Below are 26,018 nucleotides of genomic sequence, written 5' to 3' on the forward strand. Positions count from 1 at the left end.
GTAAACCAAGCTGCTTTACATTCCTTCAAGACTTAGCCTGAAGGCTGCTCTCCACAGCTACAACTAGGATAGCTTGTCTAGAAGGTTGTCTTTAACGTACCATCAATACGAGTTGTTTGGACTGGTGCAAGGTGCCCACTAGAATAGTGGACAGCATATGCCAGGCCAACTTCTAACAGCAATAATACGAGAAGGGCACCACTTCGATCCGTGAAATGCTTCACACTAGGGTGGTCGTTGACCAACAGGCGACCTACAACCCTTCGCCCTTAAAAGAAATGAAAGGTTTTTGAGATCAGTATGATTTTGAATTTGGAAGGATTTTAAGGATCAACTGCTCGCCCAGCCCACCTCCTCATGTCTGACTCTCTACAGAAAGTAACTTTTAAGGAAAAGAGGCTAGAAACTGTCTGTGCCTGCATGAAGGCGAGGCTGAGTGAGAAAGCTCACTTCCATCCATCGAGTGGGCTTCATCTTCCAAGAACAAGACATGGAGCCTGTATGGTCTGGTTTAAACCATACATTACTGAAGCGCTGCGAAACCCTGTGTGGGTAGCCAACCGCTATGTAAGATCTTCGAAAAATAATACCAACCAAACAAAATGCAAGCATGCATCCAAGAATGGCGTGGACTTACCCGGCAGCTTGACGGTGACCTCGGTGAGGCCGGACACCTCCTCGGCCAGCTTGTACCAGGCGTTGTTGGGGTTTAGGAGCCACTCTTCCACGTGGCAGTAGTAGCTACCGCTGTCAACCAGGCTGGCCCGCTGGATGTTGAGGGTGAACAGGCCCGCGGGGGACCTCTCAAACTGCAGCCGACCCCGGAGACCCTCCTCCTCCGCGTAGGTGCCATACTCAAAGGCTGCGTTGTGGCCAGCCTTCAGGATCAGCTTGCCGTCGGCGTCGGAGAGCTTGTGGGCGTACCAGAGGACCGCAAAGTGCGACTCGGGGCTGGTCTGGGAGCGGACCGAGCAGCTGAGCTGGATAGGGGCGTTCTCCAGCACGGTGAGGCTGCGCTTGGCCTTGCTCACCTGGAGCTTGGTAACTGGAGGGAGAAGAGGAGGAACGGGAAGGGTGAGTCTAGGGAAGGTTAGCAGACAACCATAGGCAGCTCAGAGACACACAGCATTACCTCTTTTGTTGACAGGCACATGAAAGAGCATACACAATAAAACATAATACATTAAGCAAAAAACAGAAAAAAATAAAATGTTCAAACATTTGTTCTGAAAGAAATCAGAGTCCGGGAGCAAGAGAATGGATCAGCCTCGTTCTGATATCAAGTATCACGGGTGATATTGTAAAATACCACAAAACATCCATTTACAAGACAGGAAAGTACACAAAGAGAAAGGAACACAGGTGAATAATACAAAGGGTAGACTGGAACAGAGGCAGTTGAAACCCAAGAGGGCGGCGGCCCAGGTGAGCGCGCATCTTTTGTTAAAAAGCACATTGTCTGATTTCATTAAAGTGAGAGTAAATAAATACCACCAGGTTTATTACAAAAGTCTCCCCTTCAACCCTCATTTTCTTCTGCTGACAGGGAGACCACATCTGTTACCCAAGCATCACAAGGGGGCGTGGACAGAGATTTCGATAAAGTAAACATTTAATCTACAAATGGAAGGTCGAGCCGGCCTTACTCTCAAAACAGACACTAGGAGAGGGTGAAACACCAGGGAGAAAGGGATTCAAGTCCTGTGTTCCTTTCACATTGAGCACAGTGCTATGATTTAGACGCGTCTTTGCATTTCTCATTTGCGCTAATTCTGTTTTTCAGAGGATACATCTATTTTTTTTGGCACCGTCCTCTGCCCCCCCCTCTCCCCCAAAATGGTCCCTTCCTCTGTGGCACTTTGCACCTTCCTGAACACCCACCTTTTACCCCCATCCATAGCTCCTGCCCTTGGAGGCTCTGTGACTCTGCTTTATTGCCCCTCCAGCTCACCCCTTCTCGGCTCCAGGCACTAGGGGGCTCCCTCCGTATTCCTTGCGGTCTTCTGCGCTCCTATCTTTGCTTGGTCCATGACAATGGAGCCCACCCATCCCTCCTACCCCCCTCCAGGCCCCATTGCCTTTTCTGCCCCTCTGCAGAACACCGTGGCATACTTCACAGACTGGTGCTATGTGGAACTCCGCGAAATTACAAAAAAAACTCTGCGATGTTCAGCGAGTGGCGGAGTGCAGTGCGAACTGCAGTTTGTGCTGGTATTCCTGCCGCTCGGGTAGAAATTTTACCCGAGCGGCAGCTTGTGAACTTACCGTTCGCAAACTTACTGTTCACGATCGCGAGCGGGGAAAAAAGTACTGTTGCACATCGCAAAGTGGAGTTTTCTGCACTCCGCGGAGTGCAGAAAACTCTGCAAACTCCGCGAATGGAGCGAAGGTCACCGCCCACGTCTAATCTGAACAGCCACTGCTGTTCTGGCCTGTCCTGGTCACCTGCACTTTCAGGAATTCTCATGTCCCCTTTCCTCGCTGACAAACCCCCCACCCACCCGCCCTCTGATCAATTGCTTTCCTCTTGAATGAATGGGGGGGGGGGTCATACTATATTTTGGCAAACCGGGACAGAAAGAACTTGTTTGAATAATCCTCCTAACTTTGGAGGAACACAAGCAGACCAATCATATGAGCCGATCAAAGGGACTCGCTGCCTGGACAGAATCATTCCAGCTCGAGTGTTGACATTGTCAAAGGCTGAAGCAACACAAGGGGCTCTCTGCTCGGTTTTCACTCATTTTGTGACAGTATCACTCCATTAATCTGTTGTTTTTACACTTTTAACACTGCCTGGGCCTTGGTTGCAACTTTTTAGCAACAGTTTGGCGTCCAAATACAGAAATAAGCAACAGAAAGGTGACCCGTCATCCTTTGCAAAGGGCCTTCTACTGAGCGGCAAAGCGCGTCGCTGCGTTTTTAGTAACGTTTTAACTTTTTGAGCCAGAAGCAATTTTTTTGTTAAAATCTGCGGATTATGCAGCAGATGATGGATTATGTGGCAAATGCGACAAATGTAGAATTATGCAAAAAACACTGCAGCCGCACAATCACATCATTCCAGTGGCCCTGCATATACCTACACTCACAGTGTATACGTTGGCACTTAGCCCCCTGGGCACCAAGGGCATACAGTTGGCATGGCAATGCCACCCCAAAAGTCCATCCTAGCTACTGGCAACTGTTCACCCCTTGGAATAAGAACATCTGAAACATGGTATTGTTCACTCACCTCCAATCAAAATGAATAGTTCATCAAAATGTTAATTAGGGGCGAGTATGCGGATTGAAATGAGGCATACAGGTACGGATATTCCGAGAGGTGTTTGCCCACTCTCGTGGGATGGATGCACAAGCACTTGAAACCGCCAATTATGCGAAAAAGGCGCCTCCGAACTGTACCACCTTTGCTCTTACCTGAACGTGACGTCATGCACTGTGTTCACCCTGCCATTTTTTGTTGTTGACGTGTCATTTTACAAAACAGGAGGGGGGGGGGAGGGAATAGATAATCCAAGCGACTTTATGTTACAGAATATGTCAACAAAATGTGAGTTTCCCCCCACATCACAGATGACAGGTGAAGTAGTGTCCAATTATTGGAGCTGGCCAGGTGTTTTAAATGAAAGCAACATGCCAATAACAATCCAATTTTTAAAGGATGTGAAAAGGCCGAAGTTTTTTACAAAACATATATGTTGTGTTTTTTACAAAACATATATGTTGTGTTTTGTGGATTTTATAGCTACTCATTTCACACCTTGCCATTTTTTCCTCCTCTGCTTTCAGTTTTTATGGTTCTTCGGTCAGGTTTTAGGCAAATATGTTTTATATTCTGCTCGTGTTGCTTTTTCGGGGAAATGAACTGCATACCAACCTTTACTTGTGTTTTACTGAGATGTAGTTACTTTTAACACGTTTACATTCTAATGTAAGGTTTACATCTATACTACTATTATAAAGAGAGAACTTGCACCTTTTGGCCAGGTAAACTCAAGAACCATAGCGCCAATCTACACACCCGATACATCTATGAAAATGTCAGGGTGTGTAGATGGACATAGGCTATATAGATAAAAATAAAAAAGTAAATAAAAAAAATTAAGTTCTAAAACAAAGTAGTCCCCTGAAAGTAGCGGCGGCCGGTACCTAGCGCTGGCCGCGACACGACGTGCGTGATGAACGTGACGTGCGTGATGACGATGAGGAGGACCGGCGGACATGGAGCTGCGGTGAGGTGAGGAACGAGGGCGCGTCATGGCAAAGAGGAGAGGAGCGGCAGCTCAGATAAAGTAAAGCTTGAAATCAGAGCGGGAGCGGGAGGGAGTCGGGGCGGGAGGGGAGCGGGTGTGCACAGAGGGACAGGCGGGAGGAGTGGTGGCGGGAAGGGGTCGGGACAGGAGGGGGTTGGGGCGGGAGCGGGTGTACTGCCCCAGCCCCTTTCTGCCCCAGGCAACGCTGGGGCGGGCTGCTAGTATAAAATAAAAAAGCTCGCGTGTACACTGCGAGCAACGAATATCTTAAAATGCACAAAGATATGAAATCATTTAAAAAAAGTAACCTTACTAAAATCTACATTTCCGTGGGGGTAGAAAGAAACGGTTTTACAAGGAGTTTCTCGTACTGTACAATCTGTCCCCACCCGCCCCCTCTTATATGCTGCAGTAGAGCAGCCAAATATAGAAACTAAAAGGGAGTCTGGAAACAGAGTGTTTTGGTGACCTTTTGTGAGAAGTTGGCCTGATATGTAGTGTTTCCAATTCTGGAACCACTGGGTATCAGTCCAAACAAACCCCAAAGATGTCTGGTTGTAAGTCAACCTTGTTAGACAAGCTATCCTAGTGGTAGCATGGACTAAGCAGCCTTAAAGGCTTAACTTAAGAGGTCGTGTTAAGCGAGCTGTTTTACCACATACAATCCTGTAATCAAATGAAAGGACACCACACAAGTATATATTATAAAAATATATGTATTTATTTCTAAATTACTCCCCAGTACTCTTTATGAGGAAAGGGGCACAAGCGTTAAATCAAAAGCACTGTTTAAACATATAAAGTTGCACAATTATGGATGAGGGCGGGTGGCCACTCAGACCATATATCAAAAAAGTGGTATAAGTAACACTTTACGAACAATGGTTAGGCCTAGGGCCTAGAGATTCGCTGGGAGCAGTCAGGACAAGCAATGAAGAAGTCGGGAGTAGCCCACAGGAGACGGGTGCAGCACGGAAAGTGCGGCGCGCACCAATGCAATGTCAATGGTGCGTAAAAGTTAGTTAAAGTGAGTTAAATGATACTTCCGCTGAACCTAGGAACACAAAACTTTAGTCACAGACCCTAGAGGTGTGTACCAGTGTATGGACACCGGCGTTGCAATGTTACCTCACCCACAGGCCGTGGGTGCACAGGGTCGAAGTGGCGTCGGGTTCTGGCACGCAGGTTCTTGGTGCTTGGAGCTGTTGCAGCTGCAGGCGCTGTGAAGCAGAAGTGTCCGGTGCGATCCAAGGGTGGATCGAAGTAGAAAAGTACCTGAAAGCAGAGGGGACAGAGTCTGGGTCACTCAGCAGTGACCAGGGTGGAACCAGGACGGAACCAGGCAATGTCGGGCGCAATCAGGTGGTTGTCGATAGGCTTCTCTCCGCTGTCACGTGGGCTCTGGGGCATCTGCGACGTCCAGGAGCAGGTCACGATCTGTCCCACGTAGGCTCTCGCCGTCAGCACCGTCGGCTTCAAGATTGCAGCAAACAGCACTTGGCAAAAGCAATCCACGCGGAACCGGGAGATTGCTTATCACTCGAACCAGGAGGGTCAGAGTGGGTGCTCCTTTTCACAGGAGCTGGTGCAGATCTGGAGCAACCAGAAAAGCAAGTCGTATTTCAAAGTTCGTCGGCACAGGGGCCACAAGCCAGCTGGCAAGTGACCGGGCCAACGCGTCGAGCGCACACAAGCAGAAGGGCCCCACGCAGCACTCGTCGAGTGTGGGGGGGTGAGCTTTGGTGCAAGTGGAGCTCGGGGCTGGGGCTTCTCAAACCCCGGTGTACAGCTTCGAGGGTCACTCGTGGGCCGCACGGTCAGCGTCTCGTGGCCTTTTCAAGATGGCGTGCCCCACGCTTCCGGTCGCCTCCACGGGTCTCAGCTCTGCAGGGACTGTGGATCGGGCAGGTAGAAGGCAGGCAAGCTTGATCTCGTCGATCTCTGTCGCTCGAGTTCCGGCGGGAACTGCAACAAAGCAAGGGTCGAGGGCTGGATGGTGCCTGTTTGCACAGGGTGGTCACTCCTTGACCACAAGGGAGATTCTTCAGTCTTCTCACGTCGTGTAGAAAGTCGAAGGGTCCAGATTTCGTTTCTTATGTTTCTTCAGGATGATCTGAGGTCCGTTGGGACTGCTCCCCCTCTTATTCGAATCTCGGGGGTTGGACATCCTGCTAGGTCCCCTCCTATGGGTGGGACCCAGGAAGGGGGTGGTTACACCCCTCTCCTTTGATCCTGGCCGCGCTGGGACAGGGGCTGGGAGGCCCCAGAACCGGTTTGGCCGGATCCTGCAAGGGGCAGCCTTGTGCTCCCCAGGCAGTGTCTGGTTTCATTGAAACCTCCCTACTCCAATCCACTATCTCCTGTCTGGGGTGGTTTGACACCGCCCTGTGACAGGAAACTCTTTGTCCAGGCCTCCTCTGCCGGGTTTCGGTCAGCAGCAGGAGGTCAGACCCGTGTCTGTGGCAGGGGCATCCATTTTGTGGATCTGAGGCTCATTTTAAATCAACCGCGTTTCAGTAAAGTAACATGTCTTTTCCCTCTAGAGGGGTGGAATGCTACCCCCGTCGCCAGAACTGGCGAGGGGGTAGTATTCCAATTCGTATGACACCTTACACGACATGTTTTGATAAAGCCAAACCAAAGTTGCTATATAACCGCGAGGATTATAAGGCGCTTAAGAGTATATGGTATGGCATTATCCCGGATCAGCTTAGGGAGTTGTTCCCGTCAGCTGCAGACAGGCTCAGCTCATGCCAGAGCACCATCTCACATAAAACCACGCACTCTGCCTCCAGGATTGATGAGGCCTTCCATAGGAGTGGCTTACAGGCTATATATGTGTCCAGATATAGGTTTAGATATAGGTATACTATATCTAAGCAAGGGGTGATTACACCCACTTGCCCCAGCTGAGTGATCAGCCAGTTGTGTCAATTTAAGAACCAGCCAGGGGTGGCAAAAGCTATGCTTCAGCCCCTGGTAGGCCTTGGTGGCACCTATGCCCTGGGCACCTATAGTGCATGGTACAGGGGCTGACAAGGAGTCCATTTCCAATTGTGGTATGTACCTATAGCACATGTATTACAAATTTAGAGAGAGAACAGCAGGCTGGGGGTCTGATTAGCAGGCCCACAGCCTCAGTAAGTCGAAAACCAGTGAAGCAAAAAGCAAAAATTGGGGTGACCATAGGATAGCAGACCCTACTCTCCTACATAACCCCCCCCCAAACGCAGGGACATTAAACTTAACCTTGACCAGATAAGTCTTCATGTTCTAAGTGGAAGTACCGGGAGAGACCATCTGCATTACCATGGTCAGTCCCTGGGCGGTGCTCCACTGTAAAGTCCATCCCCTGTAGGGAAATGGACCACCTGAGCAGTTTGGGATTTTCACCCTTCATCTGATTTAGCCACAAGAGGGGCTTATGGTCTGTCTGAATTAGGAAGTGAGTACCAAACAAGTATGGCCTCAACTTCTTCAGGGCCCAAACCACAGCAAAGGCCTCCCTCTCAATAGCTGACCAACGTTTCTCCCTGGGGGTCAGCCTTCTGCTAATAAAAGCAATGGGCTGGTCTTGACCATCTTGATTAAGTTGTGAAAGCACAGCTCCCACCCCCAACTCAGAAGCATCTGTCTGTACAATGAACTGTTTGGAGTAGTCAGGACTCTTCAGGATAGGTGCAGAGCACATGGCCTTCTTCAGGTCATCAAATGCCTTTTGACAGCTAACTGTCCACTGAACCTTTTTGGGCATCTTCTTGGATGTCAAGTCATTCAATGGTGTCACAATGGACCCATAGTTCTTTACAAATTTTCTGTAATACCCAGTCAGGCCCAAGAAGGCTCTGACTTGTGTCTGGGTAGTTGGAGGAGTCCAGTCCTGTATGGTCTGGATCTTGCTCTCCAGTGGTTGAACTTGACCCCCACCTACTAGGTGGCCCAAGTACACAACCTTGCTCTGCCCTATCTGGCACTTAGTAGCCTTGATAGTCAGGCCTGCCTTTTGCAGGGCCTCCAGAACCTTCTTCAGGTGGATCAGGTGATCCTCCCAGGTGGAGCTAAAGACAGCAATATCATCTAGATATGCTGCGCAAAAGTCATCCAACCCAGCAAGGACTTGGTTCACCAACCTTTGGAAAGTGGCAGGTGCATTCTTCAAACCAAAGGGCATTACCACAAACTGATAATGCCCACTAGGGGTAGAGAATGCTGTTTTGGCTTTTGACTCTTCAGCTAGTCTGATTTGCCAGTAGCCAGCTGTCAAATCAAATGTGCTCAGAAACTTGGCAGAAGCCAATTTATCAATGAGCTCATCTGCTCTTGGAATGGGATGAGCATCTGTCCTAGTGACAGCATTGAGACCTCTGTAGTCCACACAAAACCTCATTTCTCTCTTCCCATCTTTGGTATGAGGTTTTGGCACAAGGACCACTGGGCTAGCCCATGGGCTCTCTGATGGCTCAATCACTCCAAGCTCCAACATCTTTTGCACCTCAGCCTTTATACAATCCCTGACATGGTCAGGTTGCCTGTAGATCTTATTCTTCACAGGCAGATTGTCACCAGTATCCACCACATGGGTGCACCAGTTAGTCTGACTGGGTGTGAGTGAAAACAAATGTCTGTGGGCCTGCAACACCTGTCTGCAGTCCACCTGTTGCTGCTCAGTGAGGCTGCCTGCCAAGGCTACTCCATCAACTGAACCATCATCAGGGTTCTGGGAAAGCAGGTCTGGGAGAGGGTCACTCTCTTCCTCCTGTTCCCCATCTGTGGCCATGAGGAGACTCATGTCCTCCCTGTCAACAAATGCTTTCAAACGATTGACATGGAGCACCCTGTGGGGGCTCCTAGGGGTGCCAAAGTCAACCAAGTAGGTGACTTCTCCCTTCTTTTCAATGATAGGGTAGGGTCCAGTCCATTGGTCCTGGAGAGCTGCTGGCCCCACTGGGTCCAACACCCACACCTTCTGCCCTGGCTGGTACTCAACCAGAACAGCCTTTTGGTCATGCCAGGCTTTCTGTAATTCCTGACTTGCCTCAAGGTTTTTGGATGCTCTCTCCATGTATTCAGCCATCCTGGAGCGGAGACCAAGTACATAGTCCACAATGTCTAGTTTAGGCTTTTTGAGAGGTAACTCCCATCCTTCCTTCACCAAACTCAATGGACCTCTTACAGGGTGGCCAAACAAAAGTTCAAAAGGGCTGTAGCCAACCCCCTTCTGTGGGACCTCTCTGTAAGCAAAGAGCAAGCAGGGTAAAAGGATGTCCCATTTCCGCCTAAGCTTCTCTGGTAAACCTTTTATCATTCCCTTTAGGGTCTTGTTGAACCTTTCCACAAGCCCATTGCACTGTGGATGGTAGGGTGTGGTAAACTTATAGTTTACTCCACACTCTTTCCACATTGCTTTTAAGTATCCAGACATGAAGTTGGTACCTCTGTCTGAAAGAACCTCCTTTGGAAAGCCCACTCTTGAGAAAACTGCAATGAGGGCTTTTGCCACCACAGGAGCTGTGGTGGTCCTCAGGGGAATTGCTTCTGGGTACCTGGTGGCATGATCCACTACCACCAGTATAAATCTGTGCCCAGATGCAGTTTGAGGATCCATGGGACCCACAATGTCTATTCCAACTCTTTCAAAGGGTACCCCCACCACAGGTAGTGGTATCAGGGGGGCCTTTGTTGTGCCACCTGACTTACCACTGGCTTGGCAAGTGACACAGGAGCGACAAAACTCCTTGACATTTTCTGACATGTGAGGCCAGTGAAAGTGTGGAACAAGCCTGTCCCAAGTCTTATTCTGGCCTAAGTGTCCTGCAAGGGGAATATCATGGGCCAAGGTAAGAAGGAAGCCCCTAAACTTCAAAGGTATAACCAACCTCCTGGTTGTGCCAGGCTTGGGGTCTCTAGCCTCTGAATAAAGGAGTCCTTCATCCCAATACACTTTATGGGTACCTTGAGCATTCCCTGCAGCCTCAGCAGCAGCTTGCTGTCTGAGGGGTTCAAGTGAAGGGCAATCTAATTGGGCCTGCCCCAGGTCTGCCCTTGAGGGTCCCCCTGTCCCCAGAAACTCAACCTGATCAGGTTCAAGCTCCTCAGAGACAGTCTCCTCTTGGACTGCAGAATCAGTTTCCTGTGAAACTTGATCCTCAACCTGGGGCAAGGGGGAAGGCACAGCCTTAACCCTCTTGCTCCTTCTCTTGGGTTGTGGTTGGTCTATTGTTTCAAGATCCACCACTGGTTCAGGAAGGCACTTCTTAGCCTGAGACCTTGTCACTGCAAGGACATGAGCTGAAATCCCTAGCATTTCTGCATGAGTCCTGTACTCCACTTCTGACCAAACTGAGCTTTCAAGATCATTGCCTAACAGACAGTCTACTGGGAGGTCTGCACTCACAACAACTTTCTTTAGGCCATCTACCCCTCCCCAGGAGAAGTTCACAACAGCCACACTATGGGAAGTAGTGGAGTTGCTTGCATTGGTCACTAGGTAACTTTCACCTAGTACAATTTGTCCAGGGTCCACAAAGCCAGGTGCCACCATTGTGACACTGGCACAAGTGTCCCTGTAGGCCTGAGCCAGTTTCTCATTAATTAAGGGAGTCTGCCTATATTTGCCCAGGTTACTGGGGCTTACTGCAGTGGGCAAAGATATGTCCACATCATATAGGAGAACTGCCTGTGTGGGGATTCTGACTAGGCCAGATTCCACCTCAGTACCCAGGGTCAACCCTACTAAACCCTTTGGCTGTGTACCACCACTGCTGACTGTACTAGGGGGTGCAGTTGCTTTAGGAGCTGCAGTGGTGGGGACTGGATTTTTCTTAGTGCATTCACTGCCCCAGTGTGAAACTGATTTGCAGGTATTACACCAAGGTTTCTTTGGGCCATCATTCTTCTTTTTCTTGTTTCCATTTTGGGAACCCCCCTCCTTATTGCTAGTTTGGGGGCCTGAAGACTTCTGGTCCTTTTCTTTATCTTTCTGATTCCCACCCTTCTGGTCTGTTTTCTTCTGGTCACCTTGGTTCTGGTTTTTCTGCTTAATCCTTGTTCTGACCCATTTGTCTGCCTTCTTTCCCAATTCTTGGGGAGAGGTCAAATCAGAGTCAACAAGGTATTGATGCAACAGCTGGTTCTGACAGTTATTAAGGATCTGTTCTCTCATCATAAGATTGTACAATCCTGTATAGTCTGAAACTTTACTTCCCTGCAGCCAACCCTCCAGAGCCTTAGTGGCACAATCTACAAAATCAGTCCAGTCCTGAGTCTGTGCTTTTTGGGTGTCTCTGAACAACAACCTGTATTGCTCAGTGGTTAGGCCAAACCCTTCAATAAGAGCACTCTTCAGAACAGAGTAGTTTTTGGCATCCTCAGGTCTAACAGTGAGGAGCCTGTCCCTCCCTTTCTCAGAAAAGGAGTACCATAAAATTGCTGCCCACTGATCCTCAGGGACCTGCTGTACCATGCAGGCCCTCTCAAGAGCAGTCATCCATTTGTGGATATCATCCCCTTCCTTGTAGGGGGGCACAATTTTTGTCAGGTTTCTATTGTCATAGGCCCTGTCTTTTTCTTTAGGAACTTTGCTGCCACCAGTGGCATCTAAGCCACTTATTTTCTGTTCCCTAGCCAAGGTAAGTTTAGCTTGAGCTAAGGTCAGTTTAGCTTGAGCCAGAGCTACCTCCTCCCTCTCTATCTGGAGTTGGACAGCCCTCATTCTAGCCCTATGCTCTTTTCTCTGGGAGGAAGTCATTCCTCTTTGAGATTCTCTTGAGGCACTAGAAAGGTGAGAGTCCCTTGACAGAGATCTCTCCCTTCTATTACCTGGGAGAATTTGGTTATGAGATCTGGAGTGGTGCTGGCCCCCTCCATTCCCATGTAGGTCCAAGTTGGCCTGGTTAAGCCTGGCAACCTGTACCTGGTTTCCCCCCTGATCCTGATCTTCAGGCTCATCTAAATCAGAGCCTTCCTCTGGGTCTTCCTCTTCCTCCTCTATTCCTTCTTGAAGATCCTCATTCTCAGGGGAGTTTATCCCTTCCTCTGTTTCTAAGGGAGTCTGACTCACCTTATCTAGGTCATCCTTTTCTAGGAGAGCTACTAGGGAAGGAATGGTAGGGCCTCTGCCCTTTTTTAGCCCCCTGGCTGTGCACAAGGCACTCAGGTCTTTGTGGCTAAGGTTGTCATATCTGGATGTTGTCCCTATAGGATCAACTTCTACAGGAGCAGAGCCTGAAGCTCTACCTGTATCAGACATGACTGCTAGTGAGGTGTAAGTGGTGCACTTACCTACACTAAGTGGTTTCCTACTGTACCTTGCTAGTGAGTTGTAGTCAGGGTGTGCTAATCCCTTTAATCTACAACTACTAAGTTCAGTAGAACTTAATATGCTAAGCTTTTGATTTATATGTACCTAGAGGTACTTGATGTGATCTTTCAATTTGATAAAGATTGCAATGGTAAAACAAACAGCAAGCTCAAATCCGCACCGCTGCACACCAATGTGAGAAGTTGGCCTGATATGTAGTGTTTCCAATTCTGGAACCACTGGGTATCAGTCCAAACAAACCCCAAAGATGTCTGGTTGTAAGTCAACCTTGTTAGACAAGCTATCCTAGTGGTAGCATGGACTAAGCAGCCTTAAAGGCTTAACTTAAGAGGTCGTGTTAAGCGAGCTGTTTTACCACATACAATCCTGTAATCAAATGAAAGGACACCACACAAGTATATATTATAAAAATATATGTATTTATTTCTAAATTACTCCCCAGTACTCTTTATGAGGAAAGGGGCACAAGCGTTAAATCAAAAGCACTGTTTAAACATATAAAGTTGCACAATTATGGATGAGGGCGGGTGGCCACTCAGACCATATATCAAAAAAGTGGTATAAGTAACACTTTACGAACAATGGTTAGGCCTAGGGCCTAGAGATTCGCTGGGAGCAGTCAGGACAAGCAATGAAGAAGTCGGGAGTAGCCCACAGGAGACGGGTGCAGCACGGAAAGTGCGGCGCGCACCAATGCAATGTCAATGGTGCGTAAAAGTTAGTTAAAGTGAGTTAAATGATACTTCCGCTGAACCTAGGAACACAAAACTTTAGTCACAGACCCTAGAGGTGTGTACCAGTGTATGGACACCGGCGTTGCAATGTTACCTCACCCACAGGCCGTGGGTGCACAGGGTCGAAGTGGCGTCGGGTTCTGGCACGCAGGTTCTTGGTGCTTGGAGCTGTTGCAGCTGCAGGCGCTGTGAAGCAGAAGTGTCCGGTGCGATCCAAGGGTGGATCGAAGTAGAAAAGTACCTGAAAGCAGAGGGGACAGAGTCTGGGTCACTCAGCAGTGACCAGGGTGGAACCAGGACGGAACCAGGCAATGTCGGGCGCAATCAGGCGGTTGTCGATAGGCTTCTCTCCGCTGTCACGTGGGCTCTGGGGCATCTGCGACGTCCAGGAGCAGGTCACGATCTGTCCCACGTAGGCTCTCGCCGTCAGCACCGTCGGCTTCAAGATTGCAGCAAACAGCACTTGGCAAAAGCAATCCACGCGGAACCGGGAGATTGCTTATCACTCAAACCAGGAGGGTCAGAGTGGGTGCTCCTTTTCACAGGAGCTGGTGCAGATCTGGAGCAACCAGAAAAGCAAGTCGTATTTCAAAGTTCGTCGGCACAGGGGCCACAAGCCAGCTGGCAAGTGACCGGGCCAACGCGTCGAGCGCACACAAGCAGAAGGGCCCCACGCAGCACTCGTCGAGTGTGGGGGGGTGAGCTTTGGTGCAAGTGGAGCTCGGGGCTGGGGCTTCTCAAACCCCGGTGTACAGCTTCGAGGGTCACTCGTGGGCCGCACGGTCAGCGTCTCGTGGCCTTTTCAAGATGGCGTGCCCCACGCTTCCGGTCGCCTCCACGGGTCTCAGCTCTGCAGGGACTGTGGATCGGGCAGGTAGAAGGCAGGCAAGCTTGATCTCGTCGATCTCTGTCGCTCGAGTTCCGGCGGGAACTGCAACAAAGCAAGGGTCGAGGGCTGGATGGTGCCTGTTTGCACAGGGTGGTCACTCCTTGACCACAAGGGAGATTCTTCAGTCTTCTCACGTCGTGTAGAAAGTCGAAGGGTCCAGATTTCGTTTCTTATGTTTCTTCAGGATGATCTGAGGTCCGTTGGGACTGCTCCCCCTCTTATTCGAATCTCGGGGGTTGGACATCCTGCTAGGTCCCCTCCTATGGGTGGGACCCAGGAAGGGGGTGGTTACACCCCTCTCCTTTGATCCTGGCCGCGCTGGGACAGGGGCTGGGAGGCCCCAGAACCGGTTTGGCCGGATCCTGCAAGGGGCAGCCTTGTGCTCCCCAGGCAGTGTCTGGTTTCATTGAAACCTCCCTACTCCAATCCACTATCTCCTGTCTGGGGTGGTTTGACACCGCCCTGTGACAGGAAACTCTTTGTCCAGGCCTCCTCTGCCGGGTTTCGGTCAGCAGCAGGAGGTCAGACCCGTGTCTGTGGCAGGGGCATCCATTTTGTGGATCTGAGGCTCATTTTAAATCAACCGCGTTTCAGTAAAGTAACATGTCATTTCCCTCTAGAGGGGTGGAATGCTACCCCCGTCGCCAGAACTGGCGAGGGGGTAGTATTCCAATTCGTATGACACCTTACACGACATGTTTTGATAAAGCCAAACCAAAGTTGCTATATAACCGCGAGGATTATAAGGCGCTTAAGAGTATATGGTATGGCATTATCCCGGATCAGCTTAGGGAGTTGTTCCCGTCAGCTGCAGACAGGCTCAGCTCATGCCAGAGCACCATCTCACATAAAACCACGCACTCTGCCTCCAGGATTGATGAGGCCTTCCATAGGAGTGGCTTACAGGCTATATATGTGTCCAGATATAGGTTTAGATATAGGTATACTATATCTAAGCAAGGGGTGATTACACCCACTTGCCCCAGCTGAGTGATCAGCCAGTTGTGTCAATTTAAGAACCAGCCAGGGGTGGCAAAAGCTATGCTTCAGCCCCTGGTAGGCCTTGGTGGCACCTATGCCCTGAGCACCTATAGTGCATGGTACAGGGGCTGACAAGGAGTCCATTTCCAATTGTGGTATGTACCTATAGCACATGTATTACAAATTTAGAGAGAGAACAGCAGGCTGGGGGTCTGATTAGCAGGCCCACAGCCTCAGTAAGTCGAAAACCAGTGAAGCAAAAAGCAAAAATTGGGGTGACCATAGGATAGCAGACCCTACTCTCCTACACCTTTGAACTGTTGCCGTCATTTTCATAATGATGAATACAGCTGCAGAACAAGTAGATAATTATTACAAGTAGAGGAGACCGAATAAAAACATTAGATCAAAGGGCAAAATATGCATGACAACAACTATTTATGACACATTTAAGTTGGAAGAATTCCTGCCCGCCAATAATGGACCCAGCCTGGAGCAGAACTGTGCGATCTGCAGACAAAGTTACAGCGAAAAAGAAAAGAAAAAGAAAAAGAAAAAGAAAAGAAAAAAGTACCAGAGAAACCGCTGCTGAGAACGAGGCCTGCAAGACACATCAAAGACTGCACTTCATGTTTATGTCTGGTGGGTCTATTGTGTGTGTGTGGGGGGGGGGGGGGGTGAGGGGGGGGGGCTCGTGGGAGCAGGGCTCCAGTGAGCCATGACACAGTGATGTCAGCAAGAGAGGGGGGGGGAGACAATAAAAAGAGTTCATGTCTCCCAGTCACAGGGAGCAAGCATTGTACGTTGCAAATAAATAGTTGGGTTTATTCAAGTGTGTTATGTCAATTATATCTCGTGTGGCGCACCTATGTTTCTTGGATAAGAGCCATCCCTCCCTCTCTCTGCTCTGCTCTCATAAGAACTAAAATGGACATTTAAGAGAAGCTCCAAGTCATATTCAATACATTTAAATCACTGGAAATGGAGGCAAACAAACTGATGCAATCCAATAAAAGAAAGACCTCAAGGATTGAATACAGAGGCCGAAAAAATGTTATGTTCTAGATTTCAACAGGAAGGATTCTATCAAAAAAGATCTAAATATTTAGCATTATGAAGATTTCTTTTTAATACATTCTTGATTTATGTGTCGATGAAGATTAAAAAGCATTTCCTACTGCAGAAACCAAAGTCCATCAAATCAAATGAAATCTTTGGTTGACAAAAGACATAGCCACAATAATAAGTCAACACCATCTATAAACCTTAAAATACGATGAAGACCCTAGCATACAATGGAGGGTTCAATGTCACAATGTCAAGACCACCGACCTCCGCAATCATCTCCTAAACGATATCAACTCCCAACACATGGTCAAGGTAAGCATGTCGGGAGGTACAGATTTACTATTCCTTACTCCACGTCTACGTACTTTGACAATAACTATTCCTTGCTGCACGTCTACATACCTTGACAATAAATTTTCCTTGCTCCACGTCTACGTACTTTGACAATAACTATACCTTGCTCCACGTCTACGTACTTTGACAATAACTATTCCTTATTCCACATCTACGTACCTTGCCGATAACTATTCCTTGCTCCACGTCTACATACCTTGACAATAACTATTCCTTGCTCCACGTCTACATACCTTGACAATAACTATTCCTTGCTCCACGTCTACGTACTTTGACAATAACTATACCTTGCTCCACGTCTACGTACTTTGACAATAACTATTCCTTATTCCACATCTACGTACCTTGCCGATAACTATTCCTTGCTCCACGTCTACATACCTTGACAATAACTATTCCTTGCTCCACGTCTACATACCTTGACAATAACTATTCCTTGCTCCACGTCTACGTACTTTGACAATAACTATTCCTTACTCCACATCTACGTACCTTGCCGATAACTATTCCTTGCTCCACGTCTACATACCTTGACAATAACTATTCCTTGCTCCACGTCTACATACCTTGACAATAACTATTCCTTGCTCCACGTCTACGTACTTTGACAATAACTATTCCTTGCTCCACGTCTACGTACTTTGACAATAACTATTCCTTATTCCACATCTACTTACCTTGCCGATAACTATTCCTTACTCCACATCTACGTACCTTGCCGATAACTATTCCTTGCTCCACGTCTAGATACCTTGACAATAACTATTCCTTGCTCCACGTCTACGTACTTTGACAATAACTATACCTTGCTCCACGTCTACGTACTTTGACAATAACTATTCCTTATTCCACGTCTACTTACCTTGCCGATAACTATGCCTTGCTCCACGTCTACATACCTTGACAATAACTATTCCTTGCTCCACGTCTACGTACTTTGACAATAACTATTCCTTGCTCCACGTCTACGTACCTTGTCAATAACTATTCCTTGCTCCATGTCTATGTACCTTGACGAGAATTATTCCTTGCTCCCTGTCTACATACCTTGACAACAACTATCCCTTACTCTACATCTATGTACCCTGGCGATAACTATTCTTACACCACGTTTATGTACCTTGACAATAACTATTCCTTGCTCCACGTCTACGTACCTTGACGAGAACTATTCCTTGCTCCACGTCTACGTACCTTTTCGATAACTATTCCTAACTCCACGTCTACGTACCTTGACGATAACTATTTCTTGCTCCACGTCTACGTACCCTGATGATATGATGGTAATCAATACTGTGGAGTCGTCGTAAGTGCAGTCAATTCACAACACCCAAGAAAACCACATTACCTACACTAACACCACATTTATTACAACAAAGCTTGTCCTGCTTCACCCAGGCACAATGAACCCAAAGCCCTACCACGGGTGGGATTAAAATGATTTGGCAAGAATATTTCAGGTTTCCCGATCATATAAAGAAACCGCCTACCTGGTAATATCCAACTAGTCACAGAATTGATGACAACGTTAGGAGCCTTCCCTTTTTTGCTGTCAAGCAAAGTGTTTCCCTCATAAAATGGGGCATATCCAGCCCAAAGGTACATAATATATTTTTTTAATGGTTTGTATCTTTGTATGCGTACTGTGAACAAATAGAAACAAATTCTTTCACTCTCCTGTATATTTTAAGTCAACCCTCATGGGCTCCTGAAAGGAGAAGATTTAACAGGCTCTTCAAAAACACCACAAAGTCCCTCGGGGCACAGCGGGGACATGCCTCGTAAACACACCTATAAGATGGGCCACATACAACTTGTACAACATGACTCCCTGATCCTTCAAGGGACAGAAATCAATGCAAGCCCTTGGCCTCCGCTGAGGAATTTCAGAACTGCCAAGGAAAATATCTGTCTTCTAAGTAAGAGAATTCAGAAGTTGTTTCAGGAGCCACAGCAAAACAACACCCACTCAACTGTGAGGATCGCGTGTGGCTCAAAAATTAACAACACAATACTGGGTAGGGGTCAGAGTTCTTCGTCATTCAGTGAGGTTTGCAACACAGAAGTGGTTCAAAGAAAGAAGACATACAGGAAGTTAGACCAGACCTGAAAATGATAACACAACATATTTGAATAGCAGTATTTCCAATTAAAGTTGGATACTTAAGATCAGAATGCTGAACTAACGCAACAAAGAACCATTTTAGACCCTCGAAGTAAAACGGAAGTTCTCCACAGGTGAGTGTAGCAGGTCAGTCACTGAGCTGCGCCAAGTACTGACGCGTAGCGCCTAAGACGTGACGCACAGGTGGTGAACTGAATGTATGCACTGGCGGGCAACTGAACCCCGCTTACAATAATTGCAAAAAAAGTGGTAGAGCTGCGACTAGAAGCGAGGGCATCGTTTTGCGTCAGGAGGAAAGAGGGGGTGCGCAGAAGGATGTTGATGCAGCTGTGGGGGGTGTCCTGTCCTCCTCTGAAATTTTTGGGGACCGAGATGAGGACTGAACCCACAAAACATATTTACCTAAGCATCTAAAGGGATGTAACAATGCCCCATACACTGTGTGACGTGTGAAGAGTTCACTTGAATATCTAGAGAATTGGTCGAATGATTGCCCACTGTTTGGGGAGTCAAGTATTTAGTATTAAATACATAAACTTATAATTGGAAGCAAGACTCCTAGAGCCACCTCTCGAATGAAGCTGAATTATATATTGTGAGAAAGAGGAAAAGCATTATTTCTAAGAAAATAATTCGAATAACTTCATGGCTGGTCGGATCAGAGCAGTAAGAACAAGCATTAGAAATGCAATCGGGCTCGGATTTATTTGAGTTTGAGCTAATGGCATTGTAAATGCCAATGTCTTTTCGCCATGTGTTATGGAGTGTGTGCATGTGGTGTGTAGTAGAATTATGTGGGTTGGATTGTAATTTTACCAATGGTGGCATGCTGTGTTTTATATGAATATGTTTAAAAGTAAAGTGTACCATACTGCGATTGTTTGGTGGAAAAGTGCACTGCCGGCTGGAGGTGTGTGTGCCTGGTGGAAGGGTGCACTGACGGCTGGTGGGTGTGTGCTTGGTAAAAGCGTGCACAGATGGCTGATGGTTGTTGGTGTTTGTGCATGGTGAAAGCATTCATTGACGGCTGGGGGTGTGTTTTTCTGTGTGTTGTTTTCTGTGACCTGGTGAGTGTGTGGCGGTGAGTCTGTGGGGGGGAGCTTGGGGAGTGAGTGTGGTTGTGAGTGTGTTGTGTTGATTGGTGACGAGTGTGTGGTGTTGAGAGACTGAGGTGTGTGGTTTGTGTGTGCGTTATGTGTGTGTGGTGTGTGTGTGGTGTATGGGTCTATGGTGTGTGTGTGTGGTATGTGTGTGTGGTGTATGTGTGTGTGGTGTTTTCTGCACAATCACACACTGCCCCTACACATTCACACACTGCTCACCCGCACACTCCCAATGTCACCCTGCATAGTCACACACTGTTTATTCTGCACCTGCACTCACCGCCACTCTGCACTCACCGCCACTCTGCACTCACCGCCACTCTGCACTCACCGCCACTCTGCAGTCACCGCCACTCTGCAGTCACCGCCACTCTGCAGTCAACGCCACTCTGCACTCACCGCCACTCTGCACTCACCGCCACTCTGCACTCACCGCCACTCTGCACTCACCGCCACTCAGATTTCATATTGCCGAATTGTTAATAAGGATGTGAATGTGAACTAATAATAATGATAAGGTATAAAACGCATAGTCAAGCAAACACATTGGCACCAAGGGCATGCTAATACCTCACGAACACAACTAGAAAAGTTTACTTTCAGGAAATTGTGCTACGAGGCCAACGGAGGAGTTGGTTGTGTTACACAAAAGTACCAAGGACATCTGGTTTGTTAACATTAGCAGAGCCCGAGAGCGCACCATGGCATAATATTAATCGCTAACAGTTATCTCTTTTTTAACTAAAACACGCGAACGCACCCGAGCTTCTCATTGCTTGAAATTCGTAATGTAGACGCGCGCCCGACAAACGCACTGCTCACTGGTGAACACGCGCACACCATCTGGAATGCATTACACGGGCACCCTGACAGCTCCTAATTAAAAATAATGGATTGCAGTGCGCGAAACCGCACAGAATATGCCAAAAATGGCGGACCAAAAATAATTAGCCCTATCGCATACCGACTATTAAAAACACATCACTGCGACGACCAATCACCATTCAGATAATAAAAAAACGCACTGAAAATGCACGAGCAAAGAAAAATTTATCCAGCACGAACGGAATGTTTCTGGCCCGAGCCCTGAAGAAACCTTTTTTTTTTCTTTTCTTTAACAATAGAAGTTCGGAGCTCCACCCCACTTCGTGGTGACGAAGGCCGAGCCCTAAAAATCACCACACAATGGTCTCTTTGGGACACACTGGGCTCGGGTTCCTAACTGGTTACACAATACCGGCACAACGACTAGGTGAGGGCACCACCAAACTTCAGCCTCAGGCGTGGCACTGGCCAGGGTGGCAGCACGTATGTAGCACACCTCCAGGAATAAAGAGAGGAGTGAAGCAGGAAAAATTAGCCTTCAACCACAACTGAGGAGACACCGACAAGCCATAATCCACAAACATAAGAGTGCAAGTACATCAGCAATCACAAACCATAACCCATGATAGGAAAGTGCCAGCAATCCTTCAACCACATGCATTAAAGGCACAGAATGGCACCAACAAACCTGCAAACACAAATAAACAATGCAGCAGCACCTGCAGGCTTTGGACGATAAATGAGGCAAGATAGCAGCGCCCACAAAGGTACAACCATAAATATGAAAAGACCAATAAAGCAGCACCAAGAAGAATTCACCCACAAACACTCAATGACAACTGTGGCAGTACTAACAAACGACTAGCCACAAACATGAATGAAGGAGTGTGCCAGCTCCCATAAGCAATCAAAACAAACATGAAAGCATTAAAACAGCAGCACCGACACCCTTTCTGCCACAATAATAAAAGGGAAAGTTCCTCAGGGCCCAAAGACTTCCAGCCATAAATATGAAAAGAGAAATGATGCAGCGCACAGAAGCAACTCAATCACAGACATGAAAATATAGTGCAGCAGTACACACAGTCGTCGAAACACCGCACCCCTACAGTCACAAACATGAAAGGACTAATGGGGTGGAACCCACAAATCTTCAACCACGCCCATGAGCCAGAGAGTAAAGAATTTGGCACAACTAAAGCATCCTCCAAGAGAGACCTGAAAGGATTACTGAGGCAGAGGCTACAAATCCCAAGTCACAGAAATAGACTGATGCAACCTCTAACTAGGCCTGGGCAGTAAATTTCGTTCCGCTTGTGGAATTTGGGTAATTTTGCGTTCTGCCGAGAACACGGAGTTGCCAAAAATTCCGTGATCTGCGGCTTTGCAGAATTGTTTGCTTGTTCGTGCATTCAAAATGAGTGTTCGCAAGATATTTGCCCCCGAGCACGCAAGCAGCGTTCGCGAACAAGAAAAAAGCATCGCGAATGGGCGGAACAGGCAATTCCGCGTTTTCGCGGACCTCTGCGCGTGCTCGTGGAGATTTTTTACCGTTTTGCGGAGCTTTGCGTAGCGAGACTATGCAAATTCCACTCACCCCCAAAGACATACATTATAGAGTGTGAGTGTTTTCAGTGATGCATCGCAAGAGGAGGAAAGGGAAGTCAGGCGGCATGCCCAACCTTTCTCTGGAAAACTTACAAACGGTAGTTTGCCAGAATTGTAAACATTCTAAAACAAACAATAGGGCCTGGGTGAAAGCGCTTCCAAGCGGGTAATCACAGACAGAGCCACAAACCTTAACCCCTGAAACAAAGATGAAAGTAAGGCGGCACCAACCAAAAAGAAAGGAGATACAGTATGTGCACAGCCAAGAAACAAGAGACAGTGCCCCCAAAAGTAATGCTTGCATTATTATATAGTATCTGTCCCACTTGTATGTTACGGAGGACAACTCACATGTCTGTGCGGCTTTCGCTGGTTGAGGGTTCTTATCGACTGGGGTTAAAGCGGTCTCCGGCATCATATCGGGTTGCGTTTTGTGAAGTTTACAGGTTAATCATATTGAGTAGTGGCCGCAAATTTAAAAATAGCCTAGTGAGTTATTTAATAATAGATGATATTGGATAGGATCTGGTTCGATCCAGCGATGGATCTGTGTGGAGTGTAATGTCTATGGATTAAATTAAAAGCGCTAAAGCGGCAGGAACTCGCAGTCACAGACGGAGGGCCTTGGAGCATCCTGGCCATACAAATCGATGAGGAATCGAAGACGCTGCTATTTAACGGCTGTGCATCACTCATTGTTGTCAATGAGCTCGGTACTCCGGTCTATCCCTTGCATCAGCACCCCTCCATTGAAGTCTATGACGGTTCGCTCATAGAACCTGGAACTGTACTGGAGACTGCTCTGACTGCAAGGAAGCTGTCCTTTCAAGCCTCATGGCCCCTCTGACTCGCTCCCTGCTGGATATGGTTGCCCAAAGTGGTCCGGAGTAGTCATACACAACTTTATAACTTCAAAAGTTGAAGTAACTGCTAACCACAGTTGTTGCCAATGCTTGTTTGTGATTTGAGTGAAAAGCAGAGGATTATTATTTGCTCTCTGAAACCCCTCAGTGGATTTTGTTCATTTTAGTGTTTACATTTAATAAAATAGGACCTATTTTTAAAAATTGGTGTGGATGTCCTTTGTGCCTATTTCTTCCTTGATGAACTGGTTTGGGAATTCTAAACGCTTCGCACTTGAAGCCCGGCTGCTCAAAGCCACCGCTGCCCAGGACTGAGCTAATGTTCTGCAATTGAGCCTGACTGGACCCAAGATGGATTTGTGAGTTTATTACACAGTGAAGTCACACAGCCACACCATGTAATATACTGCTTCCTCGTGCTGGTTGGTGGAGAGGATGTGGCATTGTTATGTTATGTTATGTTATATGGGTCTTATATAGCGCAACGGCTACTCCAAGGGAGTGTCCCGGCGCTTTGTGCTCCAGACCCAAGAGGAAACTGAAAAACATAACATCAGAGAAAACAGAGGCTAAAAACGGAAGCGCACTAACGAGAAAACAACCAAGTCTTTAGACCCTTCCTAAAGGCAAGCAGATTAGATGTGGCCCGAAGGGACAGCGGTAAAGAGTTCCATAGCTGGGGGGCCAGGAATGTAAAGGACCGGCCGCCCAGTCGGGCCCTCTTTATACGTGGAACCACAGCAAGTGCCAGTGACTCCGATCTTAAGGATCGTGTTGGCCGGTAAAAGTCCAGCCTCTTCTGAAGATATTTTGCACCAGTGGCATGCAGGGCTTTATGGGCTAAAGTCATGGCTTTGAACATTATCCTCTTCCGTATGGGAAGCCAATGTAGGGATTGGAGCAAGTTAGAGGCACTGGTGCGGCGATGCAGGCCAAAAATCGCTCGTGCTGCAGCGTTCTGGGTCACCTGCATGCGCTGTAAGAGATATTCCGGCAGACCCAGATACAAAGCATTAGCATAGTCCAATCTGGATCCTATGAGTGCCTGTACAGTTATCCTCCAATGTTCCTCAGACAGTAGAGGAAAGAACTTTCGAAGCATCCTGAGGATACCGAAACACGTCCCTGTGAGAGTAGCCACCTGGGATTTGAGCGTGAGCTCGTTGTCAATTTTAATTCCCAGGTTCTTAGCCCATTTAGATGACTGAGCTGGGGGGAACATGTCGGCAGGCCACCAACCATGCCAATCCGGTTCCGATGGGCATCCGAAGAAAAGTATCTCGGATTTATCCGAGTTGCACTTGAGGCTGTTCAGTTGGAACCAGTTAAAAACAGCCCCAAGGCACTCACGGATACTTTCCCCATCGAAATCTTCGCTCTTGCGGCAAGTAAAAAGAAGCTGGGTGTCGTCAGCATATGAGACGATCCGGGCCCCATAGGACTCCGCCAATGTCGCCAGAGGGGTCAAGAGGATGTTAAATAAAGTAGGGCTCAGTACTGAGCCCTGAGGAACTCCAACTCCCAATGGCGGCATTTCGGCAGATTCAGGTGAGGCCCAGACCGTCTGTCGGCGGTTGGCTAAGAAGGAACAAAACCAGTTGAGCATTGCAGCAAGAGCGGCTGACTTTGGAACTAGGTTCGAGTTTCGGTGTCGGCTCAACATTCTTTGATTCTGCACAAATTACTTAATCTCCCTGTGCCTAAAAAAGAATTGTGACCTTGTGCAATGCAACTGGTGCTGATGTAAAATGCTCCAGTACCTTTGGGTCCAGTCTGTGATATATTAAACTGCAATAAATAAAAATCCCACATAGGTTCCATTACACTTTTCATTCTGTGAATTCAATAGGGTGTTTAATGTTGTCGCACCTTCGACACATGAACATTTATCCCAGGCTGCCAGTTCAATATTAGGATATTTTGTATAATACACAACTTCTTTATGAGTCTTGAAGGTTTACAGTAGATTACAAAGTAATAAAGCTTGTATTTCATCCAAGTTTGTGTCTTATCTCCCTAAATAAAGTGGAATCAGGTGCAACAGGTTTCTGCACATGACTTGGCCCCTTGGAAGCCAGATCTTATTAAATGCACCTCTTACTTACACGGTGCCTGGCGCTAAAAGCTGGGCTCACAGCTGGAGCAGGGGCAGATGAAGGGCACTAAATGAGAACACCTCAGTCCCAAATATGCCTCCATAATTGCTCATTCGCTACCTACCGTTTACGCGCCTTAGAAAGGCACTTCACGAAGAAGGAGACCGGCGGCAAAAGGGTAAATGAAGCAAAAAGGAAGCGATAACGACAGGGAGCCATTGATATGAAGTGAACAATGGTGAATAGGGCAGAAACAACCCAACGAGAGGGAAATTATGTAGGTTTGACATGAAAGAATTGTGGACAATGGACAAAAAAAGATAATAATAGAGGAGAGAAGAAACAGGAGCTCATGTAGAAACCGGAAGATAAAATCGACTATGTACAATTTCAATGCGAAAATGATCTGTCAAAAGGAACTCTCTCGGTCTCTCCTCTCCGTATATGTATTTAGCTATCTATATCTATATATATATATATATATATATACACACACACACACACAACTCTGTCTCTCTCCCTTCTGTGTGTGTGTGGGTATATATATATATATATCTTCTACATATATAAAAACGAAAGTATGTCTGTTTGTCCTTTATGCATTACTACATCATTCATCCGATCGCCATGAAACTTTGGGAAGTTGTTGAGTACACTCCCGCGAAGGTTTCTGGCAAAAAAACGTTTGTTAAATATCGGCTCCCCCGGACCCCCAGGGCCCTCATAATCTTTCCAATACTGAACGTTTACAGTTAACGGTGCGACTCGCTTTTGCAATGACCATCAACAAAGCACA

At 47.5% G+C, this 26,018-nt stretch overlaps 1 protein-coding gene across 1 annotated transcript in view; it reads right to left on the reverse strand.

Moving 5' to 3' along the window:
* Window positions 1-637: 637 nt before the first annotated feature.
* The window catches only part of LOC147670596 (immunoglobulin superfamily member 3-like), a gene marked incomplete at its 3' end in the record, with an annotated part of 334,245 nt that continues 308,864 nt past the window's right edge, over window positions 638-26,018 (reverse strand). The window contains exon 8 of the mRNA XM_086948140.1: window positions 638-1,045. Coding sequence (XP_086804266.1) covers window positions 638-1,045 — 408 coding nt within the window. The remainder of the gene's footprint in view (window positions 1,046-26,018) is intronic.

This window comes from Lissotriton vulgaris, unplaced genomic scaffold, assembly GCF_964263255.1.
Source record: "Lissotriton vulgaris unplaced genomic scaffold, aLisVul1.2 SCAFFOLD_953, whole genome shotgun sequence".
Lineage (NCBI taxonomy): Eukaryota > Metazoa > Chordata > Amphibia > Caudata > Salamandridae > Lissotriton > Lissotriton vulgaris.